The following is a 13,803-nucleotide window of genomic DNA, read 5'->3' as shown; positions in this document are numbered from 1 at the left end:
GGGCACGGCCAAGGGGGCCATCAGCCGGTCCAGGCAGCGGGCGGTCGAGGGGGTCGTTCAGCCCGACTGCCTGCCTCTCTTCCGCGGTGACATCCGAGCCAGGGTGTCCCTGGAGATGGAGCACGCGGTGTCCACCAGTACGCTCGCGACCTTCCGCGAGAGGTGGGCGCCGGAGGGACTGGAGTGCATCATCACCCCCGGCAACCAAATTATAATTTGACTGTTTAATGCCTAAAGTTTAATTTGTTCATTTGTCGGTTCTAGTGCCACCCCACCCCCGCCTTTTAGCCCCTTTTAATGGGGACACTTTATTTATAGTTGATTTAAAATAGTGTAGAGCTGTTGAGTTGGGAGTGGCTTACTTAGCCAGTCACGTGATGTTCACAAGACTCAATAAAACCCCAGCCAGTTGGGCTCGGGGGATCCACAATGAGGCAGGTGGTTGTGAGCCTGGTGGATGAACTGCTAATGTGTAGTGTGATTGTTAAACCTTTGCTAATAAACCAACTAGTTCTTAATAGCAATGTGTTGCTATGAGTACTGAAGCAAAGAGCCCATGAAGCAAATACTTTACATCCTCCACCACCGGCGCATCGTGGCTGCAGTGTGCACCATCTACAAGATGCACTGCAGCAACTCACCAAGGCTTCTTCGGCAGCACCTCCCAAACTCGCGGCCTCTACCACCTAGAAGGACAAGGGTAGCAGACGCATGGGAACACCACCTCCCCAAATTCCTCTCTAATCACACACCATCCTGACTTGGAAATATATCGGCCGTTCCTTCATCGTCGCTGGGTCGCAATCCTGGAACTCCCTCCCTAACAGCACTGTGGGAGCACCTTCACCACACGGACTGCAGCGGTTCAAGAAGGCGGCTCACCACCACCTTCTCCAGGGCAACTATGGGTGGGGAGTACGTGCTGGCCTTGCCAGCGACGTCCACATCCTGAGAGTCAATTTTTAAAAAAGGTGTCCATTAGACCATCCAACAAAGCAAAGGTTCCCAATGCCTCAATGGGTGATGTGGCAATGAATCATACAGAGCAAGGGAGACTCAGCTTCACTCTCTGATCTGTGCTGAATATTCCAATCTCATCCACAATGCAGGTCAGCCTCAACAACCCTGGGCTAGGAAACCAGGAAAACCCAGCCAGTGTCCCAGCTTGATTCCTCTCTATTTACCCTTGTTGGATGGACCCTGCTATGGACCTTAGTTGAGAGCAGGGTCAGGTGTAATTAACATAGAAACATAGAAAATAGGTGCAGGAGTAGGCCATTCGGCCCTTCGAGCCTGCACCACCATTCAATAAGATCTTGGCTGATCATGCAACTTCAGTACCCCACTCCTGCTTTCTCTCCATACCCCTTGATCCCTTTAGCCGTAAGGGCCACATCTAACTGCCTCTTGAATATATCTAACGAACTGGCATCAACAAATCTCTGCGGCAGGGAATTCCACAGGTTAACAACTCTCTGAGTAAAGAAGTTTCTCCTCATCTCAGTCCTAATTGGCTTACCCCTTATCCTTAGGCTGTGACCCCTGGTTCTGGACATCCCCAGTATCGGGAACATTCTTCCTGCCTCTAACCTGTCCAATCCCATCAGAATGTTATATGTTTCTATGAAATCCCCTCTCGTCCTTCTAAACTCCAGTGAATAATGGCCCAGTCGATCCAGTCTCTCCTCATATGTCAGTCCTGCCATCCCGGGAATTAGTCCCCCCCTCGCCTCTGTCAAACAGCCTCATTGTCAAAGCTCACACATAACGTAATGGCCACTTGGATGAGGTAATGGAAGGCAGGGAACACCGATGGAACTGAACCCAGCAAGAGTCAGATCCTTCAGAAGAGGAAGGAAAATTGTGGGGCTGGTGAGAGGGTGGAGAAGAGCAAATAACATTTTAATAATCAGCAGTCTTAAAGGGGCTATGGGGCTAGAACCTCCACTTTTTTTGCATGCTTAACGCCCACTTAATGTCCATATTACTGCTAAAATGACATATAACGCCCAGATATCGCCCAATTTGGCACAAAATGGAAACTGATGGGCTTTTTTAGGAGACTTATCGGCGAGCGTTATTTTCCCAAATGGGTTTGACGCCGGGAAAAAATATCACTGCCCGCCCACTTTTTTGGGGCGGAATCAGCAGAATGGGCAAAATCAACGCCCATAATATCGCCCAGCGTTACTTTCCGCGCGGAATTAACGGCGAGATTCAATATTAACGCCCGGCCACTGTTTTTTGTCGTAAAGAGCACATTTACCCAAACGAACGGCCATGGAGCGGCCATTGACCCATCGTCAATTTCACCAGCTCGCACACATATCGCCCACAATATCGCTCGCTCAAAAACCGCCCACAAAAAGTGGAACTAACCATAACGAACGCCAGCGGTGTGACTGGTATTTGTTAAATCCCACTTTTACGTGAGGAGCTGATATCGGAAAGATTTGCCAGAAAGAGCGCTGATGTGAGTGACAATACTGACACACTGCTGTGTGTGTGCAGCTCAGACATCAATGGTGCCCATCACCTTGGTGCCATTTAAAGTTTACGTTGATTGATTTTAAGTTGTATTTAACCCTTTCATGGTAAGGAATCACCAGTGTGTAATGGTCCAGCTATCTGAGACAATGCGCAACAAGTTTATGTTCAATAACAAAAGTTTAATACCACCATTGGTCTGTAAGTATTACAACCAATAACACCCAACCCCCGCTCATACCCCACTTTTTCCACCATTGACATAAGTCACATGTTCAACATGTCCAGCAACACAGAATACAAAGGCAAAGCAGGAGAGTGGTTCCCAGCCCCCATACATTGCAACAAATTGCATACACTCAGATGGAGATATAACACAGCCATCACCTGCGCACATGCACCTCACTTTCCTTCCCCCCTCCTTCTCCCCATCTCTACCCCTTCCCCTCCTTGCTCCATGGCACCTGGCCGAGGAGCTCCTCAGGCAGTGCCTCATTGGGGGGGGGGGGATGAAGGCTGATGTGGTGGTTGCACGGGTACGGGAGCAGGCCGTGCCGAGGGGGCGACATTCTCTGATGCAGAAGCAGGATCTTGGTCCTTGCTCTCATCTGTCATTTGCAGTGGTGGTGCGGAACCCAGGGGTGGAGTGCCGCGCTCGGGGACCACTGGGGGCCCTCCTGTGTTCCTGGCTACCAGCTCCAGGACCTCCTCCATCCCTTCCATGTTATATCTTATTTGTTGGACAAAAACTCGGTGCCAACTATGTTCTTGGTGCTTAGTGGGCTTTTTGCTACTGGTGAATCTCCCTTGTGCCTCCCACAACAGCCAGACAAGCACACACCACAGCAACACACGCTTTCAGTGCCTCTGAGCTCCCTCTCTCTCTGTCTCCTCTTCTGCGCATGTCATGATGATCCTTGATCTCCTGAATCACGGGAATAGAGCATTGCCCTACCCTCGCTAAAGACGGCCACACTTTACAGAAGACAGTTAAAAAAATGTAATGCTGCCGCCCATTTGATATTGCTCACGGTAACGCCCATTTTCAAAAATGGAAACTAGGTGTTTTGAGAACGGACGAGAAGCCAGCGATCTGAAAACCCTTTTGTACTGCCCACATCGGAAATAACGCCCATTTTTGGGCGATAAGTACAAAAGTGTAGGTTCTAGCCCTATGTCATCCAAGACAATCGGTCAAAACAATATGGCCTCAAAATGTGATTGAAGTGATGCATGTGATAACTGTATCATGATCATTCACAAACTGTTTCTTAAAGCTGTATTATCCCACAATAAATACAGTGCTTGGTGTAATAAAAAGCTCCTGAAAAAAATGACGGTTATAAGACTTGAAAAATGATTTAATGTGATAATTTTTATGCATGAACTAACTGGCTATTCTGCCCTTGCTGAAGCTACTCTGTCTAAGCACGGACAGCCCTATTTCACACTTTTGTGCTTCAGCAGTTGTGCAGGCTAGGTCTCATAGAGGACCGTAAGAAAGCACAGAGCGTGAAAAGAACATACAGCCCATCATCCCTGTTCTTTTGATTGACCCTGATGATCCCCTGGAGCTATCATCACATTTCACACGGGCACTGCTGGTTTTCATGACATCAGGCAGCAAACACAAGTCCTGCCTGAATGATCAACAGAGCACCATAAGAATAAGGAGCAGGAGTCGGCCATACGGCCCCTCGAGCCTGCTCTGCCATTCAATAAGACCATGGCTGAACTTCCACTTTCCCGCCCGAGTCCCATATCCCTTGATTCCCTTAGTGGCCAAAATTCCATCTTTTGCTTGGAGTTGAGTTCCAAATGGCCAACGTTATTGGGATCAGTACAGCATATTGGTCTTCACTTTTTCCGAGGTTTGTTCTGAGGATGCGGACAATACTGGCAAGGCCGGCATTTACTGCCTATCCATAGCTACCCTGAGAAGATGGTGCTGGGCCCTGTCCTTAAACCACTGCTGTCACTGTGGTAATGGCACTCCAGAGATAGCAGGGAATTCCAGCATACTGACCCAGGATTCTTTTCTATGAGCTGATTCCAGTCCCATTATACATTTCCTGAATGTCTTTGACATATCTAATCGCTGTGAGCTGGGATTGAATGGAGCATTACTTTATCAATTTGGTAAATTGCAAATTATGTCCAGATATTTGGCGAAGGTGGCATTAACAACAACTTGAATTTCTATTATGCCCCTTATATGAGGAATGTATCTCAAACCGCTTTACATTGAGATGCAAAACCAAGCAGAAATGGGAGAGTGAAGGTGGGGGATCAAGTAAAGGGTTTTAAGGAGGTTCTTGAAAGGGGGATGTTGAAAAGGTGAAGGGAAATGGGCAAGGAATATAGGTCAAGAATGTAGGGGCTGAATGAGTAGCCATTAACATTGGAGAGTAAGGAGCAGAGAGGGTTGTGAATCTTTGGAATTCTCTAATCCAAAGGGCTGTGGATGCTGAATCATTGAATATATTCAAGGCTGAGATCGATAGATTTTTGAAGTCTAGGGGAAGCAAGGGATATGGGGATCGGGCGGGAAAGTGGACTTGAGGTCGAAGATCAGCCATGATCCTATTGAATGGCAGAGCAGGCTAGAGGGGCCACATGGCCTACTCCTGCTCCTAATTCTTATGTTCTTATGAGGCTGGAGGTTGGGAAAGGGGGGGTGGGAGGGCGAGGAGTACCCTGATGTTAGATGAGTGGAGCATGGGTGTGGGGAATGCATGGCAGGAGGAGATCACCAAGGCTAGGCGGAGTGAGGATTTGAATTCTGACGTTAACTCACTGGAACACGAGCAGACAATGGAATTCGCGGAGGGCGAGGGTCATGGGGGCAACGGGAGTGTGGAACCTGGTGTGGCTGAGGATGCAAGCTTCTGCATTTGGGATAAGTTAAAGCTTCTGCAAGGTTAAGTGAGGAAGATCGTCAAGTAATTTTGGGATGAAAAGTGGACAGAAATTTAAAATTCTTTTAAAGGAAAAGAATTTTGAAGAAATGTTCCAGAATGATCTAATCTGCAGATTTTACGCAGACTCTAAGCTGTAGAATCTATGATATTTGATGGCAATTATAATTAAACAGAGACCTGACCAATCAGCATAGGACAAGGCTGATACAGACCACCAAACAGTAGTAGTGAGGTTGGGGACTGCATCAAACAAGAAATTAGGGAGCGTGCAATAAAGGTACAGCAGTTACCATGGGCGACTTTAATCTACATATTGATTGGGCTAACCAATATGGTGGAGGAGAATTTCCTGGATTCCAACATTCCATTGACTCTGGATCAGTTCCTATCGAGTGGAGGGTAGCCAATGTAACCCCACTTTTTAAAAAAGGAGGGAGAGAGAAAACAGGGAATTATAGGCCGGTCAGCCTGACCTCAGTAGTGGGTAAAATGATGGAATAAATTATTAAGGATGTCATAGCAGCACATTTGGAAAGAGGTGACATGATAGGTCCTAGTCAGCATGGATTTGTGAAAGGGAAATCATGCTTGACAAATCTTCTGGAATTTTTTGAGGATGTTTCCAGTAGAGTGGACAAGGGAGAACCAGTTGATGTGGTATATTTGGACTTTCAGAAGGCGTTCGACAAGGTCCCACACAAGAGATTGATGTGCAAAGTTAAAGCACATGGGATTGGGGGTAGTGTGCTGACATGGATTGAGAACTGGTTGTCAGACAGGAAGCAAAGAGGAGGAGTAAATGGGTACTTTTCAGAATGGCAGGCAGTGACTAGTGGGGTACCGCAAGGTTCTGTGCTGGGTCTCAGCTGTTTACACTGTACATTAATGATTTAGACGAGGGGATTAAATGTAGTATCTCCAAATTTGCGGATGACACTAAGTTGGGTGGCAGTGTGAGCTGCGAGGAGGATGCTATGAGGCTGCAGAGTGACTTGGATAGGTTAGGTGAGTGGGCAAATGCATGGCAGATGAAGTATAATGTGGATAAATGTGAGGTTATCCACTTTGGTGGTAAAAACAGAGAGACAGACTATTATCTGAATGGTGACAGATTAGGAAAAGGGGAGGTGCAATGAGACCTGGGTGTCATGGTACATCAGTCATTGAAGGTTGGCATGCAGGTACAGCAGGCGGTTAAGAAAGCAAATGGCATGTTGGCCTTCATAGCGAGAGGATTTGAGTACAGGGGCAGGGAGGTGTTGCTACAGTTGTACAGGGCATTGGTGAGGCCACATCTGGAGTATTGTGTACAGTTTTGGTCTCCTAACTTGAGGAAGGACATTCTTGCTATTGAGGGAGTGCAATGAAGGTTCACCAAACTGATTCCCGGGATGGCGGGACTGACCTATCAAGAAAGACTGGATCAACTGGGCTTGTATTCACTGGAGTTCAGAAGAATGAGAGGGGACCTCATAGAAACGTTTAAAATTCTGACGGGTTTAGACAGGTTGGATGCAGGAAGAATGTTCCCAATGTTGGGGAAGTCCAGAACCAGGGGTCACAGTCTAATGATAAGGGGTAAGCCATTTAGGACCGAGATGAGGAGAAACTTCTTCACCCAGAGAGTGGTGAACCTGTGGAATTCTCGACCACAGAAAGTAGTTGAGGCCAATTCACTAAATGTATTCAAAAGGGAGTTAGATGAAGTCCTTACTACTAGGGGGATCAAGGGGTATGGCGAGAAAGCAGGAAGAGGGTACTGAATTTGCATGTTCAGCCATGAACTCATTGAATGGCGGTGCAGGCTAGAAGGGCCAAATGGCCTACTCCTGCACCTATTTTCTATGTTTCTATGAGTGTATTAGGGATGGTTTTCTGGACCAATATGTCGAGGAACCAACTAGAGGGCTGGCCATCCTATACTGGGTGATGTGTAATGAGAAAGGAGTAATTAGCAATCTTCTTGTGCGAGGCTCCTTGGGGAGAAGTGATCATAATATGATAGAATTCTTTATTAAGATGGAGAGTGACACAGTTAATTCAGAGACTAGGGTCCTGAGCTTAAGGAAAGGTAACTTTGATGGTATGAGACGTGAATTGGCTAGAATCCACTGGCAAATGATACTTAAAGGGTTAACAGTGGATAGGCAATGGAAAACATTTAAAGATCACATGGATGAACTTCATCAATTGTACATCCCTGTCTGGAGTAAAAATAAAATGGGGAAGGTGGCTCAACCGTGGCTAACAAGGAAAATTAAGGAGTGTTAAATCGAAGGAAGAGGCATATAAATTGGCCAGAAAAAGCAGCAAACTTGAGGACTGGGAGAAATTTAGAATTCAGCAGAGGAGGACAAAGTGTTTAATTAGGACGGGGAAAATAGAGTATGAGAGGAAGCTTGCTGGGAACATAAAAACTGACTGCAAAAGCTTCTATAGACATGTAAAGAGAAAAAGATTAGTGAAGACAAACTTAGGTCCCATGCAGTCAGATTCAGGTGAATTTATAATGGGGAACAAAGAAATGGCAGACCAGTTGAACAGATACTTTGGTTCTGTCTTCACTAAGGAAGACACAAATAACCTTCTGGAAATACTAGGGGACCGAGGGTCCAGTGAGAAGGAGGAACTGAAGGGTATCATTATTAGGCGGGAAATTGTGTTCGGGAAGTTAATGGGATTGAAGGACGATAAATCCCCCGGGGCCTGATAATCTGCATCCCAGAGTACTTAAGGAAGTGACCCTAGAAATAGTGGATGCATTGGTGATCATTTTCCAACAGTCTATCGACTCTGGATTAGTTCCTAAGGACTGGAGGGTAGCTAATGTAACACCACTTTTTAAAAAGGGAGGGAGAGAGAAAACGGGAAATTATAGACCGGTTAGCCTGACATCAGTAGTGGGGAAAATGTTGGAATCAATTATTAAAGATGAAATAGCAGAACATTTGGAAAGCAGTTACAGGATCGGTCCAAGTCAGCATGGATTTATGAAAGAGAAATCATGCTTAACAAATCTTCTGGAATATTTTGAGGATGTAACTAGTAGAGTGGACAAGGGAGAACCAGTGGATGTGGTGTATTTGGACTTTCAAAAGGCTTTTGACAAGATCCCACACAAGAGATTGGTGTGCAAAATTAAAGCACATGGTATTGGGGGTAATATACTAGATGTGGATAGAGAACTGGTTGGCAGACAGGAAGCAGAGAGTCTGGATAAACTGGTCATTTTCAGAATGGCAGGCAGTGACTAGTGAAGTGCCGCAGGACTCAGTGCTGGGATCCCAACTATTTCCAATATACATAATAATTTGGTTGAAGGAATTGTATGTAATATCTCCAAGTTTGCAGATGAAACTAAGCTGGGTGGTGGTGTGAGCTCTGAGGAGGATGCTAAGAGGCGTCAGGGTGACTTAGACAGGTTAGGTGAGTGGGCAAATGCATGGCAGATGCAGTATAATGTGGATAAATGTGAGGTTATCCACTTTGGTGGCAAAAAACGTGAAGGCAGAATATTATCTGAATGATGGCAGATTAGGAAAAGGGGAGGGGCAATGAGACCTGGGTGCCATGGTTCATCAGTCACTGAAAGTTGGCATGCAGGTACAGCAGGCAGTGAAGAAGGCAAATGGTATGTTGGCCTTCATATCTAGGGGATTTGAGTATCGGAGTATAGGAGGTCTTACTGCAGTTGTGCCTCACCTGGAATATTGTGTTCAGATTTGGTCTCCTAATCTGAGGAAGGACGTTCTCGCTATTGAGGGAGTGCAGCGAAGGTTCACCAGACTGATTCCATGGATGGTTGGACGGTCATATGAGGAGAGACTGGTTCAACTGGGCCTTTATTCACTGGAGTTTAGAAGGATGAGAGGGGATCTCATAGAAACGTATAAGATTCTGATGGGACTGGACAGGTTAGATGCGGGAAGAATGTTCCCAATGTTGGGAAGTCCAGAACCATGGGACATAGGCTTCGAATAAAGGACAGACCATTTAGGACTGAGATGAGGAGAAACTTCTTCACTCAGAGAGTTGTTATCCTATGGAATTCCCTGCCGCAGAGAGTTGTTGATGCCAGTTCATTGGATATATTCAAGAGGGAGTTCGATTTGGCCCTTACGACTAAGGGGATCAAGGGGTATGGAGAGAAAGCAGGAAAGGAGTACTGAGGGAATGATCAGCCATGATCTTATTGAATGGTGGTGCAGGCTCGAATGGCCGAATAGCCTACTCCTGCACCTATTCTGTATGTTTCTACGTTTCGATGTTTCTGAAATCCAGAAAGCAGTAATAAAAATTTTAATCCATTGTACGCTTCCATCATTATTTATATTGCTTTTTTGTTGACTTATTTGAAGATGTCCTCTAGAAAGTATCAGATACTTTGATAACTAAAACTAGGGGACATAGTCTTAGAATAAGGGGCCGCCCATTTAAAACTGAGATGAGGAGGAATTTCTTCTCTCTGAGGGTTGTAAATCAATGGAATTCTCTGCCCCAGAGAGCTGTGGAGGCTGGGTCATTGAATATATTTAAGGCGGAGATAGACAGATTTTTGAGCGATAAGGGAGTAAAAGGTTATGGGGAGTGGGCAGGGAAGTGGAGCTGAGTCCATGATTGGATCAGCCATGATCTTATTATATAGCGCAGTAGGCTCAAGGGGGCAAATGGCCGACTCCTGCTTCTATTGCTTATGTTCTTATGTACCGTATCTGTACAAACTGTTAGTTCATACTTGTGGTTTATTTGACAGAGCGCAGCTAACCTCCAGCAGCCCATATACATTATCAGCAAAAATAAAGATTCATGCTTATCTGAACACATTCATATTATCCGTGAATGGCTATCGTAAGATCCCGAATCATGATTCAACAGCTGGTTTGACCATAGTCCAAACAACCTTAAATGAACTCATCTGATGAGATGATATTGAAAAGTAAAACTAAAATATATTTAATAAATGGACTGCACCACATTTATTGATCAAATACTAATAGATTTGACGTATACACAGGTATCCTTTGGGATAACCTAGTATGCTTTCAGATCTACATGAAGGTTGCTGCAAGACTCCATTACTGTTTGTGTGTCTGTGTGTGTCTGTGTGTGTCTGTTTGTGTGTGTGTGTGTGTGTGTGTGTGTGTGTGTGTGTGTGTGTGACAAATCCCCTGGGAGGACAGACACACCAACATTAGCGTCCTCGACCAGGCCAACATCCCCAGCATTGAAGCACTGACCACACTTGATCAGCTCTGCTGGTCTGGCCACATAGTTCACATGCCAAACACAAGACTCTCAAAGCAAGCGCTCTACTCAGAACTCCTTCACGGCAAACGAGCCAAAGATAGGTTGAGGAAACGTTACAAGGACACCCTCAAAGTCTCCCTGAAAAAGTGCGACATCCCCACCGACACCTGGGAGTCCCTGGCCAAAGACCGCCCTAGGTGGAGGAAGTGTATTTGGGAGGGCGCTGAACTCCTCGAGTCTCGTCGCCGAGAGCATACAGAAATTAAGCGCAGGCAGCGTAAGGAGCGTGCGGCAAACCAGACTCTCCACCCTCCCTTTTCCTCAACGACTGTCTGTCCCACCTGTGACAGGGACTGTCGCTCTCATATTGGACTGTACAGCCACCCAAGGACTGCAACGAGTGCAAGCAAGTCTTCCTCGATTCCAAGGGACTGCCAATGATGATGATGAGTGTGTGAGCGTGTGTGTGAGTGTGTGCCGTATAGTAACAGAAAATATTAACAATGCTACAATGCTCAATTTAATTATACAATTGGGTGCTAGGGATGTGGGGATCGGGCAGGAATGTGGAATTGAGCTGTAGGTTCAGCAAAGATCTTATTGAATGGCGAAGCAGGCTCGAAAGGCCGAATAGCCTACTGCTGCTCCTAATTTTTATGTTCTTATCTATATTTTACACCCTTTGATTTGAACAGAGGAGCTAGCCAGGGGTTAGGATTGCATTACCTATGTCTATCATAGAAACATAGAAAATAGGAGCAGTAGTTAGGCCATTCGGCCCTTCGAGTCTGCATCGCCATTCAATATGATCATGGCTGATCCTCTATCGCAACACCATATTCCTGTTTTCTTCCCATACCTCTTGATGCCTTTTGTGTCTAGAAATCTATCTATCTCTCTCCTTCTTAAGTATATTCAGTGACTTGGCCTCCACAGCTTCCGCAGGTTCACCACCCTCTGAGTGAAAACATTTCTCTTCATCTCAGTCCTAAATTTCCGATCCCGTATCCTGAGACTGTGATCCCTTGTTCTAGATTTCCCAGCCAGGGGAAACATCCTCCCCACACCCAGTCTGTCCAGTCCCGTCAGAATTTTATATGTTTCAATAAGATCCCCTCTCATTCTTCTAAACTCAAGTTTACCTAAGCTAATTCAAGAAGCACAGCTTGTACACTGCCATGGACCGCCTTGTGTTATCAATGTATACATACGTAGACACCTCAAGTTGCTGGAGAAATACCACCAATGATGTCTCCGCAAGATCCTACAAGTCCCCTGGGAGGACAGGCGCACCAACATCAGTGTCCTCAACTAGGCCAACATCCCCAGCATTGCAGCACTGACCACACTTGATCAGCTCCGCTGGGCAGGCCACATAGTTCGTATGCCAGACTTGAGACTCCCAAAGCAAGTGCTCTCCTTGGAGCTCCTTCATGGCAAACGAGCCAAAGGTGGTTAGTGGAAACGTTACAAGGACACCCTCAAAGCCTCCCTGATAAAGTGCAACATCCCCACCGACACCTGGGAGTCCCTGGCCAAAGATCGCCCTAAGTGGAGGAAGTGCATCAGGGAGGGCACTGAGCACTTCGAATCTCGTCGCCGAGAGCATGCAGAAAACAAGCACAGGCAGCGGAAAGAATGTGTGGCAAACCAGTCCCACCCACCCCTTCCCTCAACCTGTGACAGAGACTGTGGTTCTCCTATTGGACTGTTCAGCCACCTAAGAACTCATGTTAAGAGTGAAAATGAGTCTTCCTCGATTCTGAGGGACTGCCTATGATGATGATGATGATGATGACATATGCACACAGTCAGAGCATTTTATATTCTTTAAAGCAAACTTACTTCGGAGGTCAGGAACATTTTTAATCTTCCTCAAGGTTTTCACAATGTCTTCGTCGGTGAACCCCATCGAGGTGACAATGCCGATTGGAAGTCCATTGTGTCTGAGAGCATTGGCTACTTTGTTAGCAGTATCTACCCAGATATTTTCATTTGAAGATATGATACCAACATGAGCCCAGAGAAAATACTTCATCACATTAAACAAAACCCTAACGGGTGGGAACAAGGTCCTCGCAAATGTAGGGTAGCTGTTGGCATTATCGAGCTGAAAGTTAATGCAAGCCCACGAAAATATTCCCTTATTCCAGTTCTTGCCCATCAGTGATGCTGCCTCGCAATAGCCTGGGTTCACTGGACCCAAAAATACAGATGCACGCTCCTCAAACCCCACAAAGTCAGCGAATGCCTTTGAAGTCTGGCAATCATCTTGAAGTACGACATATTCAAGCTCACGGCTGTTGTATAAGAAATCATCTTTTTTGATCCGGTCCACTGCCAACTTGGCGGCCATGCCCGGAAGAGCCTTCGAAAAATTCGGGTCACAGTTCCAGGGTCCAACAACTCCGACCTTGAAAGCTAAAGAGTCTGCGTGGTGTGGCAGGGTCAATGCTCCCAGAAGCAGCCACCATAATGATGGGAAAAACTTTAACTTCATAAAAAACCTTTGCTTCTGTGGGTGGTACCATCGAGGGTGATTAGTGAGCTCCAACAGAAAGCCTCTTAATGTCCAACAGAGATGCAGCATTTTCCTGAGAGCATTCAGAGCCAAGTTCTGAACAGGTAGGATTCATTCACAAATGATAGTGCCCCTGAAAATACAAGTAACGTATTTGCATCATAAAAGATACACTCACTGTACTATCAAGTATAATGATATTAACACATTGTTCAATGGTTGCACAGGAACAGGAGGAGGCCATTCAGCCATTCAAGTCTGTTCCGCCATTCAATTAAATCATGGCTGATCTGATCTTAACTCCATATTCCTTAATACCTGTGTCCAACAAAACTTTATCAATCCCAGTTTTGAAATCTTCAACTGACCCCCAGCTTTTTGGGGGGAAGACAGTTCCAGATATACAGTAGTGAAAGATTGAATAACTGAAATTCAACCTCGGGCTTCCAAGTACAACTATAGGTGGGAGATGAGGGAGTTGAATTATGAGGAAAGGTTGAGTAGGTTGGGCCTTTACTCATTGGAATTCAGAAGAATGAGAGGTGTTCTTATCGAAACGTATAAGGGGGCTTGCTTGACAAGGTGGATGCAGAGAGAATGTTTCCACTGATGGGGGAGACTAGAACT

At 45.9% G+C, this 13,803-nt stretch overlaps 1 protein-coding gene across 1 annotated transcript in view; it reads right to left on the bottom strand.

Moving 5' to 3' along the window:
* The window catches only part of LOC139274919 (retinal guanylyl cyclase 2-like), an 81,050-nt gene extending 67,805 nt beyond the window's left edge, over positions 1–13,245 (bottom strand). The window contains exon 1 of the mRNA XM_070891655.1: positions 12,501–13,245. Coding sequence (XP_070747756.1) covers positions 12,501–13,245 — 745 coding nt within the window. The remainder of the gene's footprint in view (positions 1–12,500) is intronic.
* Positions 13,246–13,803: the final 558 nt, after the last annotated feature.

Source organism: Pristiophorus japonicus, chromosome 10, assembly GCF_044704955.1.
Source record: "Pristiophorus japonicus isolate sPriJap1 chromosome 10, sPriJap1.hap1, whole genome shotgun sequence".
NCBI classification, from domain to species: domain Eukaryota; kingdom Metazoa; phylum Chordata; class Chondrichthyes; family Pristiophoridae; genus Pristiophorus; species Pristiophorus japonicus.
The sequence above is the reverse complement of the archived record's forward strand: the minus strand, read 5'-3'. Positions and strand labels throughout refer to the sequence as shown.